General features: G+C 41.4%; 1 protein-coding gene across 6 annotated transcripts in view; it reads right to left on the bottom strand.

The window, feature by feature from the left end:
* Positions 1 to 25,660, bottom strand: part of LOC126426863 (zinc finger protein 729-like) — a 119,308-nt gene that overhangs the window by 13,391 nt on the left and 80,257 nt on the right. For 4 of the 6 annotated variants that reach the window (XM_050088892.1, XM_050088895.1, XM_050088893.1 and 1 more), the window contains one exon: positions 22,116 to 22,153. The exons of the other annotated variants lie outside the window; for them this stretch is intronic. In XM_050088892.1, the coding sequence (XP_049944849.1) occupies positions 22,116 to 22,153 (38 nt within the window). The remainder of the gene's footprint in view (positions 1 to 22,115; positions 22,154 to 25,660) is intronic. 6 annotated transcript variants of the gene reach the window in all.

Genomic DNA, 25,660 nt, shown 5'->3' with positions numbered 1-25,660 from the left:
CCGGCATCTAGCGGCCGAACTACAAACTAGGCCCGCCTGCAGCGCCACGGAGCAGCCGACTGAGAACTACGACGACTCGCCACAGATCTTCAGCGCGACTTCACGCGGCTCCGGCGGCAGTACAGCGCCATGCCCTCTTCAAACGTCAAAACATCGCGACTCGTGGTAACGTCAGCTGGTGAGTGAAGACAACTGGTTAGCATAACATTAAATTGCAGTGTACTGTCTTCACGACAAATGAACAATTTTAAACTGTGTTTCACCTTAGGAGAAGTGCCCAATTACAGTAATTTCCGAAAAGTTTGCGAAACATACTCTGAAATATAGCATACTTATTGATGCATGCTGTGCTGTCTAAATGGTGATTATACAGATATGCTCATTGTTTTTGGGGATTTTACAGTTATAGATTTAATGAATGGTGTGATTTATCTTATTTAAAACATTTTACATAAATTGTGTATGTGAAAATTGATATTTGAAATTATTAGGTTTTGAGAGTCGTTATGTTCAGTATTCATACGTATTGTACCAATTTTGGGATTAACTGAAGATACCACAGTTACTGTTTGATTAGTTTCGTGGTAATTAGGAGTGTTTTGGGTTACTAGAGGTTATTTTATATTACTTGCCTGTGCATTAAAAATAAACCAAACATGTCTACCGAAGATAAACAGGTTTGTGAGGCAGCAGTTGAAAGGAAAGGGACAGGACAGGAAGACAAGAGATGATTCAGGAATCAGTGATTGTGGATTGTCATTAGAAAGCCCATTAGCACATTCAACTAGTTATCCCAAGACACCGGGACAAATGACGAGAGGTAAGCCAGTTTCAGAGGATGCAGATATACGGCCGATGTTAGCAGAGTTGTTAAAGCAGGCCAAGGCAACAAGAGAAATGGTAGAAGAATTCAGAGAATCATTAAAGGAAGATTTCCAAGAAAATAGAAAAAGTTTTGAAATATTCCGAAAATCATTTAAGGAAGATTTACAAGAAACCAAAGAAAACTTAGAAAAGCCAATTAAGGAAACTCTAACACAAGAGCTCAAAACATCGCGAATGAAGATGGAATATAATCTGAAGAAGGAAATGCAGGAGTTACAAGAACAGCTGAAGATGGACATCAACGAGAGAGAGAGAGCGAGTAAGCTACAGAAGAGCATAGACCAAGTTCAGGGAGATGTGGAGAAGATGGAAGGAAAGTTAACAAAAAAGATAGAAGACGATATTGAAGAAACTAAAGCCGAATTGGGAGAAAGGACCACCGGAGTGGAAACAAATTGCAGTCACCGAATCACCGAGGTGATGCAGAGGCAGAAACAATGCAATCATGCGGTTAAGGGGATAGGAGATAGGCAAAACCAACTGGCTGTCAATCTGAGAAATGCTATAGCCGTGCAACGAGAAGAGGATAACCAGAGGGTTGCAATGGAAAGTGAGGCCTTCACTTGGGGAGTCAGGAAGAAGAAAGGGACTACTAGTTTTGATCAGTTTGAAGCGGAATTCTTGAAGAAATACTGGTCCAAAAGTCATCAGTGTGCAGCAATTGAGGACCTACTACACCGCAAGTCACTTAATACACTCCTGGAAATGGAAAAAAGAACACATAGACACCGGTGTGTCAGACCCACCATACTTGCTCCGGACACTGCGAGAGGGCTGTACAAGCAATGATCACACGCACGGCACAGCGGACACACCAGGAACCGCGGTGTTGGCCGTCGAATGGCGCTAGCTGCGCAGCATTTGTGCAAAGCCGCCGTCAGTGTCAGCCAGTTTGCCGTGGCATACGGAGCTCCATCGCAGTCTTTAACACTGGTAGCATGCCGCGACAGCGTGGACGTGAACCGTATGTGCAGTTGACGGACTTTGAGCGAGGGCGTATAGTGGGCATGCGGGAGGCCGGGTGGACGTAACGCCGAATTGCTCAACACGTGGGGCGTGAGGTCTCCACAGTACATCGATGTTGTCGCCAGTGGTCTGCGGAAGGTGCACGTGCCCGTCGACCTGGAACCGGACCGCAGCGACGCACGGATGCACGCCAAGACCGTAGGATCCTACACAGTGCCGTAGGGGACCGCAACGCCACTTCCCAGCAAATTAGGGACACTGTTGCTCCTGGGGTATCGGCGAGGACCATTCGCAACCGTCTCCATGAAGCTGGGCTACGGTCTCACACACCGTTAGGCCGTCTTCCGCTCACGCCCCAACATCGTGCAGCCCTCCTCCAGTGGTGTCGCGACAGGCGTGAATGGAGGGACGAATGGAGACGTGTCGTCTTCAGCGATGAGAGTTGCTTCTGCCTTGGTGCCAATGATGGTCGTATGCGTGTTTGGCGCCGTGCAGGTGAGCGCCACAATCAGGACTGCATACAACCGAGGCACACAGGGCCAACACCCGGCATCATGGTGTGGGGAGCGATCTCCTACACTGGCCGTACACCACTGGTGATCGTCGAGGAGACACTGAATAGTGCACGGTACATCCAAACCGTCATCGAACCCATCGTTCTACCATTCCTAGACCGGCAAGGGAACTTGCTGTTCCAACAGGACAATGCACATCAGCATGTATCCCGTGCCACCCAACGTGCTCTAGAAGGTGTAAGTCAACTACCCTGGCCAGCAAGATCTCCGGATCTGTCCCCCATTGAGCATGTTTGGGACTGGATGAAGCGTCGTCTCACGCGGTCTGCACGTCCAGCACGAACGCTGGTCCAACTGAGGCGCCAGGTGGAAATGGCATGGCAAGCCGTTCCACAGGACTACATCCAGCATCTCTACGATCGTCTCCATGGGAGAATAGCAGCCTGCATTGCTGCGAAAGGTGGATATACACTGTACTAGTGCCGACATTGTGCATGCTCTGTTGCCTGTGTCTATGTGCCTGTGGTTCTGTCAGTGTGATCATGTGATGTATCTGACCCCAGGAATGTGTCAATAAAGTTTCCCCTTCCTGGGACAATGAATTCACGGTGTTCTTATTTCAATTTCCCGGAGTGTACATGGAGAGGAGCGTTGAGAGAGTTTGCCGAACATTTGTGGGAATTGAACGAGACCTTGGAACAACACCTGAGTGATGATATATCTGCGATAAAAAGAAGATTGAACCGGAAAATGCAAGAAACTGTATCCAGGATCCCAATTAAAGATAGGGAGGCCTTGATGGAGATACTGGAACAGTTGGAATCTGTTCGATTACAGGAACACAATCAAGCTAATGATCAAAACCGAGAGGGAAGTAATGACCAAAGGAATCATTTTAATAATTCGTCTGATTATAGAGGAAGAGGTGGAGGCCACAGGTATAGGAACCATGGTGGTGAACGGCAATGGAGAAATGATTGGAGAAGGAGTGAAGAACCAAGAAATCATGAGAGAGGAAGGGATAGGCGAATGAATGATACAGTGCATATAGATGAGGCGGAGAGACCGGAAAACTGAATGACACACTAGATGAGGTCTGGTCAAGAGTGAGAGCTAAAAGGACCAGAATAGACCTACTAAGACATGTTTAGAACATTTAGTTGTTAAACGGACATTTGAAAAAGGGGAATGTTTATTTGCATTGTATTTTCTGATGTATTAGAACTAGAACTTCATATTTCATATCGACGATTACCTGAGAATGGGTGTAAAACCTGTAACAACTAATTTGTAATATAATAATTCATATGTCATTTGTTTATGTAATAATTTTTGATTGTATGTTGTGTGTGGCATTCAATATGGGCTATAGAGGATTATTGCTGCTTGATAAAAAAATTGTGATTTGGACAATGCCATGTTTGTGAGATGTAATAACCTCTTGTAGAATATTATTGTGGAGGCAGCCCACTACCGGAGTCGAGGGATTATTTGGTGAATTGTAATTTCATTAATTATTTACACTGTGTGTTTTGTTCAGATGTAATGATATTTAATTTTCCTTGCCAATTCTTTTACGCCTGAGGCTCCAAAGAAGTTTTCGAGGGCAGGGATGTAAGGGGTCCGTAGGCCCTTACTATAAGTTTGCACTCGGCACCGGTCGATAGGGCGAACAATCGATTGTGTCGTATTGCGAGAGTGAGTGTGGAGTTGAGTCAGTCCCATATTGCGGGCAGAGGTGTGTGGAGGCCAGTTGTTGTAATGCAAGGCTTTAACGAGAAAGGGAGTTGCCATCGCCGCGGTTTAACCCCTTTGTGCTAAAATAATACCGGGAAAGTGAAGAAGTATTATTACTCAAGTGATTAGTGATATTCTAGTGCCGATATTTTGGTTTCGCGTCTACCGCGCCGGCATCTCTTTGGATTGCAATGTTGGATTGCAGTGATCGATTAACGTGTGACGATAATGAGAAATGAAGAGGCCTGTGCTGAGATTAGCCGTATTTAGATATGTATGACGAAGGCAGTGGCTGTCTCCTCCTTTTGTGCTTTTGAGACGAATATAGGTTCGTGATTAGTGAAACTGTGTTGGTGTTTTTCTTGTTACCAGACATTTCATTATTACAGCATTTGAGAAGGACGAACTGGAAAGTAACAACTTCCGTAGCAGTCAATTCCGATTGCCAGCCCCATTAGGTACACGGTCACATTAATAATAATTATTGGGCTGCTATTCGATCAGATCAGGTCGAGTCGAAATAAATCGGAGGTGTTACAAACTCTCATTATGTTTTGTTACTATTGTATCAGTAGGAGGTTCTACTTACTTTTTGAAACATCTATGCACAGCACTCTCTCAGCATTTGCATCTTGACAATGACTGATTAAGACGTCGACTGTACATATTAAAAACAAAAAAGAAATCTCACTGCTAAGCATCCGATTTTCTATATTCAGTTAATTAACTTTTTGTCCATGGTAAATTGTAACGTGAGTGCTGATGATGAAGATATTGACACAATTTGCTGTTGTTGCTAAGGTATTCCAGAAAATGTAATGAGAACAGTGTCAGTAAATATGTGTAGAGCAAGTGGCTCTGAGACAATTATCAGCCACATCACCTAAATGTCCGAAGCCCACAAGCATATATGTAAGATGACGATGATGCCTGATGATCTATATCTACATGGTAACTCTGCAATTCACGATTAAGAGGCCTGGCGGATGGGCATCGAACCATTATTTTTTATTTACTTCTCTACCATTCCACTCTCATTGCGAGCAGGGTTACACTTTTCCATGTGAGCTCTGATTTCTCGTAATTTACTATGATGATAATTTCTCCCTACATAGATGGGCGCCAACAAAATATTATCAAACTCTGACGACAAAATTCGTGTTTGAAATTTCACGAAAATCTCTGGCTCTAGCGAAAAACGCCTTTGTTCTAATTACCGCCATCCCAGTTCATGTATCGTATCCATAGCACTCTCTCCCTGATTTCGTGATAATACAAAAACAGCTGCTATCCTTTAAATTTCTTTGATGTCCCACACCACACTGCAATACTCCACAAGAGGACAGACAAGCACAGTGTAAGCAGTTTCTTTAGTAGACTTGTTACATTTTCCAAGTTGTCTGCCAAAAAACCAATCTTTGGTTTGCTTCCTCCAGAGCATTATCTATATGAATGTTATGATTTAATTTACTCATAACTGTAATCCCTATGTATTTCGTTGAGTTCACAGCTTTTAGGTTTGTATGATTTATCGTGGTAACGAAATTTAGCACATTTATTTCAATACTCATGTGTTTTACTTCATACTTTCCACTATTTACAGTCAAATGTCATTTTTCACATCTTAAAGACATCTTTATCACTTCACAATTCGTTTTGATCATCTGATGACTTTACAATAAGGTAAATGGCAGCATAATCTGCAAACAATCGAAGAGAGCTTCTCAGATTGTCTCTTAAATCGTGTACATAGATCAGGTACAAGAAAGGGCCTATAACACTTGCTTGGGAAACGTCAGATATTACTTCGATGACTTTCTGTCAGATATTACGAGCTGTTACCTTCCTGGTACAAAATCACGAATAAGTGCAAACAACTAGGATGATACTCCAGGGGCACACAACGTAATCGGAAATCACTTGTGAGGAACAGAGTCAAAAGCTTTCTGTAAAACAAAAAATATGGAATCAATGTAATATCATCTGCCCAAATCAGTCATTATTTTGCGAGAATAAAGAGCTTGTTGTGTTTCACAAGAATTATGTTCTCCGAATGTGTGTTGGTTATTTGTCCATATTATATCTTGAAGGTCATTCACAATGTTCAAACAGATTATATTTTCCAAAATCCTACTGCAAAGTGACGCTAGTGGTATGGGTGGGCATTTCATCGGATTACTCCCATTTCCTTTCTTGGGTTCCGGTCTAATTTGTGCTACTTTCCTGTCTTTGGGTACTGATCTTTCTACAATTGAAGAGTTGCATATGACTGCTAAGTATGGAGCTATTGTATCAGCAATTCTGAAAGGAACCTGGGTGGTGTATAGTCTGCCCCAGGGGCATTGCCTTTCTTAACGTGGGTGGTGTACAGTCTGCCCCAGAGGCATTGCCTTTCTTAACGTGGGTGGTGTACAGTCTGCCCCAGAGGCATTGCCTTTCTTAAGTGTTAAGCTACTCCAACACATTTAGGATACCCACTTCTAAGTTACTCATATAGGCAGTTATTCTTAATTAGAATTCTGGAATACTTTGCTTTTCCTGTGAAGGAATTGATAAAATCCGTCTTCAGTAACTCGCTTTAGTAGCACTGTCGTCAATAACTTTACCATTGTTATCGTGCAGTGAAGGTATTAATGCACCTTGTCAATTGTATACTTTACATACAACCAGAATTTCTTTGGGTTTTCTGCCAGATTTCGACACAGAGTGTCGTTCTGGAAACTATTAAAAGCCTCTCTCATTGAAGTTCGCACTAAATTTCGAGCTTCTGTAAAACTTCGCCAATCCTGTGGATTTTACATTCTTTTAAATTTGGCATGTGTATTTCATTGCTTCTGAAACACTGGTCTGACCTGTTGTGTGTCAGTACCACTTATTAATTTATTTGATATGTATCTCTCAGTTATTACTTATTTTACTTTAAACCACATCTGGACTATGCTTAGAAAGACTTATCTGAAGGAGTGGAAACTCTCTCTTTGGGATGTGTCAAGTGAATTTTTATCTGCTTTTTCAAGGGCATGTATTATGCGTTTATTTTGGAGAGTTTTGATGTTACAGTATTCACTCTTGTGAACTTTTCATGGCTCAACAACATTGTGGTCACTAATCCCTGTACCTGTTACGCTCCCTGTTTGGGCATGGTTATTAAGATGTCAAAGATGTTTTCTCAACCATTTACACTTTCAGTGCGTTTCTGAACTCACTCTGTAAAATAATTTTCAGACACACCATTCAGTTGGGTTTTCGAGGACGTTTTATGCCTACCACTGACATTGTATTTTCGCCAATATATCGAGGGTAGACGAAAGTCCCCACCAACTCTAATTCTACGAGTGGCATACCTATTTCAAATGACAAGTTTTCTTTGAACTGTTCAGCATGTTTCATCGAAGTCAGAGCATTGGTGAAGGGAACTTATTAATTTATTCCAGTTCGTAGGTGTAAGCTCCACCCGTACTTATCACACTGTATAGGCTTTCACAGTCAGCATCCCCATTAGTTAAAACTTATGGCCTGAGAGGCCATGGTCAATCTGTAAAACTACTACTTCCTGACGTTTCGTTACCAACTGCGGGTAGCAGTGAGTCAATGACTGGCTGCCAGGCTATGGAGGTCCCAACACTGCCTGTCCATGATTTATTTGGCGCTGAGCACTATGGGACTTAACATCTCAGGTCATCAGTCCGCTAGAACTTAGAACTACATAAACCTAACTAACCTAAGGACATCATACACATCCATGCCCAAGGCAGGATTCGAACCTGCGACTGTAGCGGTCGCGCGGTTCCAGACTGAAGCACCTTCCAGTATGATAATGAGTTTCACGAACAAACAGACGGCGTGGCCATGGGCAGCCCTCTGAGTCCAGCTGTTGCTAATCTTTTCATGGAATTTTTTGAACAGTAAGCACTGCAGTCAGGCAGAAAAAGTCCTTGAAAGTGGTGTCGGTACGTGGATGGGACTTTTGTGATATGGAATCACAGTGGAGAGGAACTGTACGGTTTCTTGGTGTATCTGAATAGTATTAATCCAAAGATACAATTTACTATGGAGAAACAGAGAAATGGCAACTAAATTTTTTGGACGTATCAGCAATTAAACAGGCAATGGGATTCTAGGACATAAGGTGTATACAAAAGAAAGACACATCGACTAATACCTCCATAAGCATTCGAACCATCATCCCAGGAAGAAGAGAGGTGTCATTAAAACATTGGTGGACAGAGCTAGTAAGTTTATTTTCAAGTTGATCTAAATCATTTACGAATGGCTGTTAAGAAAAATGGATACGCCGACAACGACATCGAACGAGCACTTCATCCTAGAAGAAAAGTATGTGACAACATGCAGCAACAACTGTCAGCTGGAAAAGTTTTTCTTCCATTTATTCACAATATTACGGACTGTATTGAGAAAGTTTTGGCCAACTGAACACAAAAGGAACTGTAGACTGGGATATACCGACAATCAGCTGTACCGAAACATGTTTTTAAGGAAGGTGGTCATGAAATAAAATTTAGTGAGACAAGCGTGTTAGCCAGAACATCGATTATTATGCACGTATGTATAGGAAAGCTATAGAAATTCTGGAACACCACAACGATTTCATCACAAAAGAGGACGTCTTAAAGTTAGACAGGATATTGTGGTCGACTTTGTTCCAATGATGTGACGATCGATTACATTCATTCAAGAATAATGATGTTAGTCAGAGATAGACTTATAGTCTGCCCCACGTGACATATGTTGGTGCCCTCTATGCACACTATATAAATGGGAAATCCATGGCCTGGCAGCCATCGTTTACTCACCTCCGAAGATGTTGGCTGCAGTAGGCAACGAAACGTCAGGAAGAGGTAGTTTTACAGATAGACCATGACATCTGAGATCAGAACTTTTAATTGATCGCTACCCTTACTACCTCACAGGAGCTATCTACTTAAATTTCACTACAAGGTAAACTAGTCCGAACAGCAATGAACACTACACCACCAAATGTATTTCATCTATTCTTTGCGAACATGCTTAGGTCTCTTCAAAAATTTCGGCTGAACTTATTTAAATACCTATAACGATTTGAGATTCAGTGCTTTCTGTTAGCACTTTGAGCCCTCGTTCTTTTCTAATGCAACTACAATTTACAGCTACGATACTTACTGTGTTGTATCTACCCTCTTTCGGTGTTCTACTTGCAGCCTTTGAAACTGAAGCACTTTCTGCACTTACTAAATACCCTCTAATTTTTAAAAAAAACCAGTCCCCTCTACACATCCGCATACTCATGGAACTGCTTCCTTTGTGTAGTGGTGCCTGGTAAATACACACATGTGCACAAAATACGGGATTTTAAGCAAAATAACAATAATAACAATAACAATACCATTAAAACTATAATAGTAGTAGATGTCGCGAAAATATACTTACAGCAATTGATAAATAATTCGCTCACTTGTGACAAACATCGAAAGGATAAGGACGTCAAGTCATGCATCAAAAGTCCCCATTGTGAGCCAATTTAAGTATTAATGCTGACGAACAGAGAAAATGAGCAATTAAGCTTCTAACAAACACTATATGCTTTCCTTGAAGCAAAGGTGAAGTCGTTGCAGCAGCAGACATCTGGTGTCAACATAATGCTGTTCAATCAAATCTACTGTTTGAATACCAGTGGGTGTAAGCATGTTACTGTCAGTGTAATATCGAATAGGGAGTTCTAGTATGTGGAATTTCTTGAAAACCATCGATTTAGTGATGAAAAAGTAATATTCGCTTTGCATCAATGACACTGACAATGCAATGTCTCAAAGCAGATGTCAGCCTTGTTCCACAGAAAAGTTTGTTCTCCCCTGATGTTACCAGGTGATCATACCATCTCTGTAGGGGATAGAGTTGGTACAGTTAAAATATTTAACAACAGAGGGAGCGCAGATCTACAGGAGCTGATTTTTAACATTTTAATGAAATGCGGTACAGGATGAGCTAGAGTGTTGGCAAAGATGGCAGTCACATATACTACAAGTAATTTACTGTCGATAGCTTGCCAAAATCTCCACTCATTGGAAACTACCATAGCTCGACTCCATGATGCATTCCGTGCATTGATGGAAGTGGAAATGTATGAATCATCATTACCAGATGTGGGCACTGAATTACGATCTAATTTAAGTTTGTTTATATACCCAGCTGAAAGCAAGAGTTTATAAAAACCCTCCATTTCAAAGTACATAAACAGTTACCACTATAACCAAGTGGACGAAACAGTCTCACCACAAGGGTTTTTAAATGACTGGTCCTGCAGTGATGAAGGTAGAAACCTGAAGAACGAGACTAATGGACCATTACTTCCTGATATTAGAGGTGCTTTGGTTATTGGGGTTTCATGCTGCGGAAAATAATTACTTTTTACACTGTTGACATATCCTGTGGGAGTCCACTTAGAGCATGTATATATTTTTCAAAAATTCTGTTTCAATCAAAATATCAGCTACTGCAGGAGATTTTGCATGGAGTTAAGGTACTAACACACTAAACTGCCAACAAAAGCAGTGATATTCCACCACCTGAAAACGTAAAACCAAACAGCATATTCATTTTTGGCAACATCTCTGTGGAAAATCAGGATATCCGCCGACATTTCTCCTTAGCTCGGCACATGGAAGTGAATATAATTTATTTGAGTGAGACATACTTAAGCATACCAAAGCTGTTGGTCTGGGATACACCAACCTTATAACAATCGAACAGGACAATCTGAATTTAAAGCATATTTTCCAAGTACATGTAGGAACTGACATGCCACTCAATGAATTCGTTATATGCGAGGATTGCTGGAGTAACTCTCAGTATAGCTTGCTGGTTACAGATCAAACTACTAAACTGAATGAGAGTCAAAACTTCAAAATGATTCTTCAAAAAGGCAATGCACCAAAACGCACCTGTCAGTATATTGTACACTATGTACAAATTTACACATGTTGCACATTCATTCAGAGGATGCAAAGCACGTGCGTTCGACAAAAAATGGAGGTAATCAACACTAAAGTAATGGAACTGAATGCCTTGTCAAGGAAGGTGCTATGAATGGTGAGGTGTTGATTGCACAAATTCAACAATATGACCTGTGCATCAACGAGAAAATTGAAGGAGTCAATGTAAAACCAACGCATATGAGGAACAAGAATGTGATAGCTAAGGCACTTCACGCCCATCACCACCGACTGTCTCAGAATATACGTAAGTTGTAAACTGTCTCAAAAATGGATGAGTATGCAGCAGCATGTTGTCAAAGGAGTGTAATGTTAAAAACTGGGGTGTGGAAGACAATTTGACAGAAGTTACTTTCGTGAAAGTTAGGTCAACTGCAACGAGACAAGTGTCCCTCAGCAACATTTCAGCCAGTAACTGACAGGCTGAAAGAGCTGTCATGGACTATGGATGAAACCAGAAACAGGAGGAGGAGGAGGAGGAGGAGGAGGAGGAGGAGTGCCGAGTTAAGAAAGAACATATGAGGTCATCAGGGCAAAACCGTATTTGTTAGGTAAGCACTCGATATGTTTAAGCAAGAAGGCTATAAGAATTGGGAACAAGGAATCTGAAAGATTGCCTAAGCTGTTACAGTTAATACTTTTGAAAATGTCGACTGTTAAAAATATACCCTGAAACTAGAAAAACACGTGGTCCAATATCACATATGACCAACGCATGTAAAACCCCAAAAGGATGAATGGAAGTCTCATAGAGCGACAAATACAGGATTTTAACTGAACCAGCATTAGCAGCTCCACCTAGTGCAGGTAAAATAGTCGAAGTTCAGCCTGAAACACCAAACAGTCTACATCTAGAATATATAAATTATGGTAACTAAATGGAATCATAGATCGATTACGACTGTTTACAGCTTTAGCTGGTGAAGAGATTGCAGATCACATGAACAAAATATTATCGATCTTACCTGGGCTACGAAAATTATGCATCGTCGAGTAAGTGTGGAGAGAGTTGTTCATGAGCTTTACAGACCTGCATGCAGAATATATCTGATAATACGAGGAATGGATTATGCATGGCAGACTGATCTCTTGGATATGCAAAACTACTTACAATCAAATAATGGCGTCAAGTACGTCTCGCAGTCACAGACATATTCCAATTTCGCTTGGGCCTTACCTTTGACTGTAAAGACAGGGAAGGAGGTTTGAGAGGTTTCTGAACAGTTGTTGCAGACAGGACTAAATCGACTGTCCATCAACCTTGAAGACATATGATGGAAGTGAATTTTACGATAGACATTTCAAAGCAGAATTCGAATTAAGTGGGATAAACCACTACTCAACATTCTCATATTTGGAAACTAGTATTGCCAAATGGTTGAACTGGACCATCAAAAATGGAATGTGGAAGCAATTTAATCTTCAATGTATGTGCAAATGGCTGAACATACAGCCAAAAATCATCGACGAGTATAATCGCATTATTCACCACAGAATTAAGAGCAAACCTATTGAAGTCACAAAGGAATTACAGGAAAGCTTTGAACCCATTATGTTCCTCATTGAGCAGGTCATATGATGTCAAAGGAACAGGGCATTGATGAAATGGCTTAGTTTCTCATCAAAGCTCAACAGCTGAGTGAACACCCACAATTTGCTATGTAATTCGAAAAGCAAAGCTGAAACCATGCAGTAGTGTGAGATGAGTGCTATGAAACGTATCAACAAAGTCGGACGTGGTATTCTCGAGAATCTGCCATCAGAAGTGTATATCTCTGGATACAATTTCTGTGGAGCTGGAACAAAACTAAAATAGCACCTAGCTTATGGTGACAAGGGCTTTAATGCATTGGACAATGTATACAAAGTGCACATCATTGCCTACACTACAGACAAAGATCACCGTATTGCAGAGCAAATATTCATTGATAAGGCTACACAGGTATGTCAAGGAACAGATATTCATGCAGCACAAGCTATTTCTGAATATGTGGTTGATACGGCAATGTTTGCTCGAACTTAAATGGGGTACTGGACTAACCTTCAAGCATTACTGAATTCAGTTCACTGTATACTAAAGAAGAGGAAAAGCCTATGGGATATTTAAAAAATTGGTGAAAGCTGCAAACGGTGCCTTTCGGCAGAAAGTAGGAAGGAAATGATGTGGTAAAACGCCCACATTCCTACAAAAATCAAAGACAGCTTGTGGAATAATTCTGTTTCTGATACCTGCATTTGCTGGGCTGTCGGCTACTGGTTTCATTAGCTAGGAGAGCTGATATAATTCAAGCAGTACAGAACGCCCGAAAAAGCGAAAAGTAATTACAAGCAGCTGAAAGGCATAATATGACCATGGAGGCCATTGCTATAGGTAAAGGCCTATATTTACATGGCTTTGGTTGTACATAAAGGCCCACAGCAATGATACTGGAAAAAAGGATTAATAACACAGATCTGGTTAAACTCGTCAGCAAACTTAAAATCACGAGATTTTACAGCGTGTTTATAAAGGATACATTGCCTAAGACAATGTGGAAACCCAAGAAACATGGAACTGTCAATTTAGATGTTGTTTGGGGTATGGAGCTCTTGGTGATTTAAGGCCACCTGAAGAACTGTGTTGTCACTTGACCAATAGGAACCAGCTGATGTACAATGTTCGACGCTACCATGACTTCAGTTCATACCTCTGAGGATATTTCTGCATGATATTTTTCCTGAAAATTGCATAAAAACAAGCAGTATGCAAGTCTCCACGTCATTTGAATCTGCGATGAAATTATGTTCACTCTAATCCTAACTGGTTTAAATTGAAAGCAAACTACTTTCCTCCAATATATGTGCAGGGGGTAGCGATGTACAGCATTGACTGGCTGGAAACATACGAAAGCATAGCTAACGTCACTGAATTAATAATAAATTGCATCTAGAGAATTGGGAAGTTGTGTCAATGGCTCTTGGCACTTGCAACACTGACAATTCATATGTATACTTGAAACGTTTTGTTAAGGGATTTGAGGTATGAGGTGAAGGCAAACGTTAATATGTTTAAATCAAAGACAGACACAAAACACATTGCGGACTTCAGTCACAAATATTTAATAGGATGGCTACTAGGTTTCTCAGAGGGACAAGTGATGGTGCATAATACTGATAAAATTTTTGAGTTATGAACTGGTGAACCGACTGCCAGTCAGTATAATTCGTGTAGAGTGTAATATTGTAATGAATTTTGTACCTCGACAACAGATTAGTCCATATTATGTATGCGTTTTTTCCTATAGTGAGTCTTGCTTACAAAAGTGAAGAAAATGACGTCCACAATGAATATGGGCTGCTACATGAAGCCAAGGTGGCGAAGGGTTCACAACCATCAGGAATGTGGCAGGTACTGTGAAATTAAGCTGTAAAGCAGAAGCCAAAAGTGAACTCCACAAGGTAACTGAAATGAATGGCATGACCCATACTAGAAGATAAGGGAGTCATGGAATAAGAGGGAATAAGATGAGTGGTCAGGCGTCAAAGAGAAACGGCATGCCTATCCACTGAGGAGGACATCATGCCAGTATGACTAGTTGTTCAGGATATTCTTCATAGACTCTCAACCCGGCTCGCGTAAAAGCCACCAGTGGTGAAACATATTCCATGATGATGGAGTGTGTTAAGACAGCAAATGATGAACAGAAGTGCAGAGGAATGAACTAAACACCCACAGTCTAGTTATGAATGGACATGGGATAAAAAAATGGAGGAGGGTGGTCTGATCCGCTCCCCTGGAAGTACCACTTATGAGATGTAGGACACTGAGGAACTGGGTACCATGTACAGCCAGGTAAGAATACATGGGAGGACCAAGTAAGTTTCCTATCAGATATTAGCTACAGGAATTTTCTAGTTTCAATGAATGGAAGAACGAAAGGTGCAAGATGTAAAGATGGTGTAAGAAACTCATTACGCAGCCAAATATTCATACAAAAGGTTTTGGCAGTGGAAAAGTGAAAGCCACTGTCCATGCTTCACGAGAAAAGAAGATAGGAACGACGCTGAAGACGCCACACATGGAGACACGTTTGTGTGGAACTGTAACAGAGTGTAAAATCCTTGGCGAAAAGGGAGCTGAGACGCCTGTTGGGTGATTCCATAATATGGCTGCTTCGGATAGCAAAGACAATGATACCCAGGACGAGCATTCAGGCAACCCGTTTTCGTGGATAAATGTGTGTGACAAGTCAAACCATATAAACCTTGAGACAACTTTGTCTTTCAAAACTTCCTCTAGTAAATGGGGCAGACAGCTTCTAAAGCCCCACATGTATGGACTACAGAGGATACCAGCCCTCTAGCAGATGTATCAAGACGATGGTTCAAAATGTGGAGAGCATATCTCCCCAAGCGAATCATATCTCTGCATGCCTCAGTCCACCAGGGACCAAGACACACTACAGTAAACTTGAAGTGCACGGTGGGGAACATTCTTCGGCGATAAGGATAACATTTGGAAGATACTTTACGTGGTCTTCGCAGCTGTATAAAGGTCGTGAGGGAGGGGTATAGCCTCCAGTCGGCCTTAGGATGTCAAAGTTAGCGTAAGGAGGGCTATGCGTGAAGTGTTCAGTGAATTCGAAAGTAAAATTCTATGTACCGATTTGACAGAAAACCCTAGGAAGTTCTGGTCTTACGTTAAATCAGTAAGTGTATCGAAAAAGCATATCCTGACACTCTGGGATGACGATGGCATTGAAACAGAGGATGACACACGTAAAGCTGAAATACTAAACACCTTTTTCCAAAGCTGTTTCACAGACGAAGACCGCACTGCAGTTCCTTCTCTAAATCCTCGCACGAACGAAAGTATAGCTGACATCGAAATAAGTGTCCAAGGAATAGAAAAGCAACTGAAATCATTCAACACAGGAAAGTCCACTGGACCTGACAAGATACCAATTCGATTCTACACAGACTACATGAAAGAACTTGCCCCCTTTCTAACAGCCCTGTACAGCAAGTCTCTAGAGGAATGGAAGGTTCCAAATGATACGAAAAGAGCACAAGTAGCCCCAGTTTTCAAGAAGGGTCGTCGAGCAGAAGCGCAAAACTATAGGCCTACATCTCTGACATCGATCTCTTGTAGAATTTTAGAACATGTTTTTTGCTCGTGTATCATGTCATTTCTGGAAACCCAGAATCTACTCTGTAGGAATCAACATGGATTCCGGAAACAGCGATCGTGTGAGACCCAACTCGCTTTATTTGTTCATGAGACCCAGAAAATATTAGACACAGGCTCCCAGGTAGATGCCATTTTCCTTGACTTCCGGAAGGCGTTCGATACAGTTCCGCATTGTCGCCTGATAAAGTAAGAGCCTACGGAATATCAGACCAGCTGTGTGGCTGGATTGAAGAGTTTTTAGCAAACAGAACACAGCATGTTGTTCTCAATGGAGAGACGTCTACAGACAAAGTAGCCTCTGGCGTGCCACAGGGGAGTGTTATGGGACCATTGCATTTCACAATATGTATAAATGACCTAGTAGTGTCTGAAGTTCCATGCAGATGATGCTGTAATATACAGAGAAGTTGCAGCATTAGAAAATTGCAGCGAAATGCAGGAAGATCTGCAGCAGATAGGCACATGGTGCAGGGAGTGGCAACTGACTAACATAGACACACATAATGTATTGCGAATACATAGAAAGAAGGATCCTTTATTGTATGATTATATGATGGCGGAACAAACACTGGTAGCAGTTACTTCTGTACAATGTCTGGGAGTATGTGTACGGAACGATTTGAAGTGGAATGATCATATAAAATTAATTGTTGGTAAGGCGGGTGCCAGGTTGAGATTCATTGGGAGAGTCCTTAGAAAATGTAGTCCATCAACAAAGGAGGTGGCTTACAAAACACTCGTTCGACCTATACTCGAGTATTGCTCATCAGTGTGGGATCCGTACCAGGTCAGGTAGACAGAGGAGATAGAGAACATCCAAAGAAGAGCGGCGCGTTTCATCACAGGGTTATTTGGTAAGCATGATAGCGTTACGGAGATGTTTAGCAAAATCAAGTGGCAGACTCTGCAAGAGAGGCGCTCTGCATCACGGTGTAGCTTGCTGTCCAGGTTTCGAGAGGGTGCGTTTCTGGATGAGGTATCGAATAAATTATTGCTTCCCCCTACTTATACCTCCCAAGGAGATCACGAATGTAAAATTAGAGAGATTCGAGCGCGCACGGAGGCTTTCCGGCAGTCCTTCCTGCGAACCATACGTGACTGGAACAGGAAAGGGAGGTAATGACAGTGGCACGTAAAGTGCCCACCGCCACACACCGTTGGGTGGCTTGCGGAGTATAATGTAGATGTAGAAATTTGCCAATAGGATTTGCACTCAGGTGGGGTAGGAGTCGGCGCATGGATGCACACAGGAAGTGATCACTTGAATATGTGTCAGAGGGAATGGGTCATTCCAGGTTGATACAGCGCGCGCCGCTATCATGTGATCTTGTTTTGAGCGCGCACTATAATCGACTATAGTTCGCTGTTCTAGTGCTGGTGGGGTTCCGGTGGTGATTTGCTATTGTTCGTGGTGACTGGCGGAAAGTGAGAGGGTAGTCGGTTTCTGGATATTGCACGGAACATGAAGTTCGCTCTGCCTGACCTGCTGGTGACTAGCGCTAAGGTGGTTGTACCTCGCAATATGAGCAGAGTGGTCTGGGGCGGATCAACTCGCTGCTGTGCTGGCCATGCGGTAGTGATTAATTGGCGTCGGGGTAGTTGTTCTGCCTGCCTGTCCGATGTGGAGGTCCGGTGGGGTCCTGTGATACTCTGGCCTGGAGACAACCAGTTGCTAAATTTTGGAGTCGTATGCCAGGTTAGGGTGTGAGCTCGGTTGGCTCGTCAGATTTTCCGCTGGAAGCTCCAGCTGCGGTTTCTGAACTTCATTCTGATGTGGGACGGCGTTATTGGAAGTTTATGCTGTGTGTGTGTGTGTGTGTGTGTGTGTGTGTGTGTGTGTGTGTGTGTGTGTGGCACATTACGATATTCATTCGTACTAATTTATTTGCTCAACTGGAGTATCTTTTGTTTATACCACTGAGTGGGTCGTTACCCACGCGGTCTGCTCAGCGTAACCTTTGGTGGTGCCTGTATGTTCCTTTTTGAAGGAATTCATGTAGGTGGATCCTGTTACCTGCCCGGAGTTGCGTTCATGTATGGTATATTTGGCATTTGACATGTTAGGTAAAGTCTGCCGAAGGATGGCGGTTTTGGACAGTATACGCATAGTGAATTACTTCTGCTTAGTATATATGGTCTTCTGGGACCTGAACAACACGATCTCGTCAATTTTGTTTGTGTCACAGCATTTAGTGGTATGTTCCGTATTTTTATCTTACTGTGTTATTATTAACTTGGTGGAATAGTCGCGTTTGGTGTTGTTAAGGCACTTCTAAGACTGTGGTTTGACTATTTATGTGTGCTTGGCTTTTATTGTTTTGTTTATTAAGATTTGTGTGTGTTGGCTTCTGGCACCTGTTAAGAGCGCCTGAGTTAATGGCGCTGTGGTTATCATGTGCTGTCGGGATGTTATATTGTTATTCCATTTTTGAATTTTATCTTGTGTTGATATTATCTGTCGTGTGTTACAAAACATAACCAACATGCGTAAGTCATGGGCAGTTGTGGGAGGCATGTTGGGGAGCTCTCAGCATTTATTTCGGGGACCGTTTCTAGTGGGAAGGCTCTGAAGTGTGAGAGCTCGGCCATCTGTGATTGTGTTGGGAGTTGCCCTTGCCCTTTGGTTGTATCAAATTATTATTTTGTTATTATATTTATTGGTTGTGTGTTGCGCTTCTTTTATTTTATGGTGCCAAGTGCCATTATCTTTCTCAAAGTTCTTTTATATAAATGATTTTAAATTGTAATGCCAAGTTAACTTATTATTGGATCTTGGTCTGTGGTGTAAAATCTTTTGAAGCACCATTGTAATTTGTTCTTGCAGAATAAATTTCTCTTATTTTATGGTGCCAAGTTGCCATTATTATTAATGTTTTTTAGTTTATTGCTGCTCTTAATGTTTTCCATATTTAAGGTGCCAACTGTCATCATTCTTAAAGGTTTTTGTAAATGATCTTAAGTTGTATTGCCAAGTTAAATTATTATTGGATTTTGTCTTTCGGCTAAACTCTAAAAGCTGTTTGGGGATTATTGGGTGGAAATCCTTGGATAGTTGTCCTATAAGAACACACATTCCAAAGATGACAGGCGAGCTGGACAGTGCAGAACGAGAAGTCCAAATGGTAAGAAATGTGCATGGAATCTGAAAGGAACGTGGGTGCTCTAGTGGTAAGAGATGATTCAGAAGGTCAGCTAAGAGGGAACCTCTTGGACAGGTTCTCTAAGAGCCCCAAAGCAGATGGTGGGCAGTGAAGTTGCCAAGCAGCAAAAAGGAGTGAGGGAGGTGACCAAATGAGCTAGGGTAAGTCCGACTTGGTAACAGCAAATGATGGAGAGGTGCAGATGTTGCAAAGAGAAAAGGTGAAATGAGGAAGGGCAATGCTGACTGCAACAGCTAGCAGTCGCATGTTAAATGAGATGGATGGCCAGCATGGCTCCCACATGAGGTGGAATGCTGTCCTTGGAGGTAAAGGTCACAGAGGACCAGAAAGAAACATGAAACGTCAAATGGGTTGTGAGGATAAGTTTTTTTCTTGGAAGCAGAAAACAAGCGGACACTGCAATTCCAAGAGCAGCTGTAACCCCTCCTGGGATCTAATGCCATGAATTTTCCATTGCAGAAGTCATAATGGGGATTGGGGAAGAGGGAACAAATGAAGATTAGTCACCTTGGTGGCTGCTGAGTGCAAGCCTTCAAAAATCCACTGTTACAGGGGGAAGAGGCTGAAAAATCCTGTTCCATGAGATCTACAAACATGTTGGCACTCTCCCTGGGTCAGTCTGAATTCCACAGCAGAAAATCAGTAGGCAGTGGGCACCAGCAAAATGGAGGTCAGCCAGGTAAGGGTACATATGCCAACACCACTGAAGTGGATCTCCAAGTCAGGGAAGGAGAAGACCATTTGTTTTTGTTAAAGTTCTTAGAACTTTCTAGTTGACGGATGAAGAGTATGTTTTTAGCTGTAGAAAGTCTTTGCAGGAGTATTGCTTTTGTCCTTTCAGCCTGATAGTTGTGTAGCACGTGATTCCGCCACCAAATGTAAAGATCTGATTGCTTGTTGCGTAGCTGTAGTAGGAGACAGGGATGCTATTGTGACCTGTGTGATTTCACTACTGCAACACTGACTTGAAGTTGGAAGTCTTCGTGGGCATATCCTCCGTTATGCACGGCATAGCAAAAATGGTACTGTAAATGCCAGATGGAAAATGCACGGATTTTGACTAGCTAACAATTTCAAGTGACAGGGTGCGGTTTTAATGGCCTTCAATCAGATCTCCTGGATGCTTGCTCATTAAGACACTTGGGACATTCACGGGATTACAATTGATACAGCAGAGAGGAGGCGAACAGCTGCCCTCCTGAGCATCTCTGCCAAAAGTAACACACTTGGCCATGTTTTGACTGGATAAACGTTTTATTATTATGTTGACACTTGTACGAACGCATCTGGTTTGGAATGTATGGTTGGACTGTGATTACTTCACAGCCTCCCTTAATCTTTGAGGCAAAAACTACTCGAGCAAATGGTAGAAAATGAGTGCATGTGGGTCCACAGCTCATGGTCGTGCAGTAGCGTTCTCGCTTCCTGCGCCCGGGTTCGATTCCCGGCGGGGTCAGGTATTTTCTCTGCCTCGTGATGACTGGGTGTTTTGTGCTGCCCTTAGGTTAGTTACGTTTAAGTAGTTCTAAGTTCTAGGGGACTGATGACCATAGATGTTAAGTCCCATAGTGCTCAGAGACATTTGAACTATGTTTTTTTTTTTAGTGCATGTGGGCATTAAGTTTGCATCCATCTTTATCATAAATGAGAAAAATTTCACAGAGTCTCCAACTGCAACACCTTCCAGAATAAGGCATGCATTAACTGTAGCAAAGAAAAGACCCTCTTCAGTATGTGACACCATGAGGAACCAAGGTGCATTTGGGAGGGCCTTCAAATCTATAGCCTCATTTTGTTTATGTTTAGTAGACACACGCTAAGATGGTGATTGATACATTGCAAAAGAATCCCCCATGATTGCCAACATTTCCAATGGCATGCTCTTTCCAACTGGGAACCCCCTCAGAGGGGGATTCACCCACCGTAAATGATTGTTCGCACCTCAGGTCACACCCCCCAAACTCCTGACAGAGGGACCAATTGGCATTTGGGAAGGTAACAGCTCAGTCACTCACCCTTCTGGGCCTGATCTGTATCAGAGGGTACGAGAACCCTACCCGTTGACCTGGAGCTGCCAATTATGCATTACCTTGTCACCTGTAATGTGTCTGACGAATGGGACAGCCTTCAGGGACACACCAGGACGAAGGAGAAACAAAGAGACTGCGGATTCACCAGTTAAGTCTCCACAGCCTTACTGAAAGTGGCACCAGCTACTTATGTTTCTTCTTGATGGTGGTCTGTAAACCACTACAAGCTTGTGCATTACCTGAGCACCACTGTGGCACCGAATTGAGAGAGGTGTTCAACACTATATTCATTAATCTGAAAGGCTGGGAATCAGCTCCAATATTTGGATATATAGCCATTCACCCTTTCTTCTAACTTGTTCTACTGCAGTATGATATTAGCTTGTGCCCATCAAGATGAATCTGTTGAATTTAAGTTATTTCATGTGACATTCTGCATTAAACACAATACAGCTGCTGATATGCCACCTGAACTTTTATTTTCCTGTATGGATATCAGACATTTGCTCTATTTATCTAGGAATAGTCACATAACGGTTGTAGCAAAGAATAGTATTAATGAATCATTACAGTAGTGCATCTTATAACTGAAGTACTCTCACAATTAATAAACAAAAATTTATATTTCTGAAAAAGTTCTGCAGTGAATTATGAAAACTTACCTTGCACTATCAGATGCACATCTTATTGAGGTTTCCACCTGAAATATTTGAAGAAATGGCCAGTGATTTACAACTGATGAGACAGTAAATACATAGAATTCTATTAACGCCCACCAACATGTGATTGGTCCACAAAATGCTGTAAGTTAGGCTTGAAAATATCATTTAAGAGGACGTGATAAACTGTTGCAGTTAATGAAACAGAATGTTAGTAAGAATTCATTCTCCATTTTCTCACTGTCTTCAGTACTGTAAATAACTACACAAGCCAGTAATTTGGTTGTAGCCATACTTCCTACTAGATACTTCACAAAGGAAAGTGGCCAATAACATCTTTAATCTGTTATGCACTTACACTTTGTGTAAAGTTTTCTTTCACTTTTTTCCTGTTACGAAAACTGCCATGCACTGACAGATGAATCCATCATTGTAAGTGACACATTTGGACCTTTGTGCTCTGGGCAGCCCAGACCAACTTGCAGACGTGAGGAGTGACTCCTAAACCCAACCTTAAGTTCACACCCAGAACTACATACAGGCTTGGACCATTAAATATACAAACATTAATAAATATTGGCAAACTCAAAATAGTTTCACACATTGTAAATGGACAAGTTAAAATTGGCATTACAAAATATCACATTCACAGATGAAGAAATACCACAATCAGAGAACTGTAGATTCTTCACAAAGAACACAGGGAAGAAATTCGCGAAACTACTACAGAACTAGGCTCTGCATTCATAAATGGCAATTATGTTGCAAACGGTGCCAAATTTTTTGGGAGGACAACGGTTCAATCCCACACCCGACCATCCGGATTTAGGTTTTCCATGATTTCCCTAAATCACTCCAGGCAAATGCCGGGATGGTTCCATTGAAAGGGCATGGCCGACTTCCTTCCCCATCCTTTCCTAATCCGATTAGACCAATGACCTCGCTGTTTGGCCTCTTCCCCCAAACAATCCAAAATCCAAATTTTTCATTACCTCCAGAAGTCTCTCTCCCTGGAATAATTCAATATTTAGGTGAGAGGTACAAAATAATTAATGCACATGCACCAATAGATCAGGATAACAATGCAGAAGGTAAAACAGTCCTCAGAACAATGTTGAGAAGCATCTGATGAAGTTCCAGAGGAAAACATACAGATTTTATTTAACTTTTATCCTCAGACTGGCACAGAATGGAGATGAGAACATTATCTGCCCAAACTGCTATTAAATGAATTTATTCACAACTGGAATTTTGACTGTTATGCCATTCTCAAGTGACAGCTTACTATGAACTAAGTCAGTGTTATTAAATGTCATGCCTAGTGCTTGGGGAGTGGATATTAAGATGTGCAGTATGACATGACTTTGATAGAAATTAGTACATGAAGTACTACCAATTTCTAGGCATACAGATTACAAAGACTCCCACCTTGTAAAGAAAATGGAATTTGTAAACATGGTTAACACAAAAGTATTACCTCAAAAGGAATTATAAAGGATTCAGACATCACACTGAGCTACCACTTGAGAATTGTACAACTGCCAAATTAATTTTGAATAAGTACATTCCATATCAGCCCTGGTAGAAAATGTTTTCATTTATGAATGTCTGCCTGACTAGATGTAAGAAAAAAGGAAAACTGCAAAGAAAAAGACATTTAGCATACACCACTAAAAAGATACGAGGACAACAATAATATGATTTGAGAATATCAGACAGCTTGTGTGCCAGTAACAAAGCACAATTCCGAAAAGATGATGAGCAATGCTGACAATGTAGAGAAACCACAGAACAGAGAGAAAGAAAAACAGTGGGAAAAGCATGACTAGTCGTCTCCTCTGATAAGCAGCAGTGAAGCAGTAATGGGTAACTACAGGACTGCAACATCCCTATCAAATACGAAGTGTGGGAGGGTCAGGGGAAGACAAATTTAAGGATCTATGAGAAGTCATGTAGCCAAATGGTGGGGAAAATGGAACCACAAGAGGAAGACTATAAAAGATGGACTCTGCATTTCAGTTAACAGAAGATGTTTATAGTAAAAATTCATTCTCCAAAATTGCAGAACCTCCAACTTGCAAAGTAGTCATTTGGCCAAAATACACATCTGTATCACACAGAATACACATCTGTATCACAAATACTAATTTTAGAATCAACAAAAGATAGTGAAAATTACGAAAAAGATATTAGGAAACAGAATACCACCACAAACATTTCAATTCAGAAACAATACAGAAGTATAGATAAATATGTAGGAAAATAACTGGAGACAAAATTTGGCATACAAGGTTAATGAGTCTTAGCATACTGAAAAGAAAACTCTGTAGCAGTACTAAAACCATTAAAAAATCTCAATGCCTTACAAGAGTGCACAAAGACCTACAAGAAACTTGTATAAATTAGCAAGATATTTAAAACCAAACCAAATACAGAAACAGGATTGAGTTGGTAAATTCTCCACAGCATAACAGTTCCAAAAAGACAAGATAGAAACTGAACGTCAGGTGCGTGGAGAGAAAAATGTGTACAGAAGGAGGAGTAGCATAAATAAATGTAAAACCTTAGCTGGCCTGTAATTGATCAGGAAAAAAAATTGTTCCATATTTGTAGTACCTTCTCAGTAAAGCATAGCAATCGTATATGTACTGCAAACAAGTTGCAGCAAGCAGCTCAAAGAGTCTCTGCAAATATGCAGATAACAGTATTTGGAGTGTTTTGTTAGGCTACAGCAGTGATCAGAAATATTTTGGAGTGGTGTTGTTATGCTGTCAGTACTGCTTGCATGCAGTCAAAAAAGAGCAATGCATTCAAGTGTCACTCCATCAAGAGCTGCACACTGCTGTGGTTACATATCTAGTGAACAAATACGATCATACAACAACAATGTACGTATGTATTCCTTTAGCTCGAAAGTTTGTAACTTGCCTTGATGGTATGGTATCCAGTAACTACTATGACTGAGGTATTCACCCAGTGATTGTTTACTTGCAGAGAACTAGAAGTATAGCAAAACAGAACACTTGCTTGATGTGAGACAAGCTGTTTTGCATGTCTTCAAGATTGGGAGTACTTCTAGGGACTATGGCATATCACAACCACAAACAAGTGTGCACAGTCAATAGCAAAAACATGAAACAACAGTAACCAATAAGCCAAGGTCAGGTCATCCCTGAAGAGAGAGGAGGAAGGACAGAATGATTTGTACGCAATCAGCTGGTGTTCCAAGAGAAACATCTCAACAAAACTTATGAATCCCTGTAACATGTTCATTGCACTGGTGCATGTCTTCTGCCAATTGAATCCAATGTTACTAGATAGAAATAGATTTCCTGCAGCACTGAATATATGGCCATTTTTAAGGCAACCGGGAATTTTGACTGGAACACTGGACTTGTTATATTAAATTTGAGTGTAACACACCTCAATTTTGGAGGCAGTTTTTTGAAGAAACAAATCAATTTTATAAACTGTAATAGATGGTATCAAGTCTTTGTAAGCACCACTGGAATTTAATTTGAACAAATAATGAAGGTAACTGAAAATCT

The sequence above is a fragment of the Schistocerca serialis genome, chromosome 11 (genome assembly GCF_023864345.2).
Source record: "Schistocerca serialis cubense isolate TAMUIC-IGC-003099 chromosome 11, iqSchSeri2.2, whole genome shotgun sequence".
Classification (NCBI taxonomy): Eukaryota; Metazoa; Arthropoda; class Insecta; order Orthoptera; family Acrididae; genus Schistocerca; species Schistocerca serialis.
This window is presented reverse-complemented; position numbering and strand designations above follow the sequence as displayed.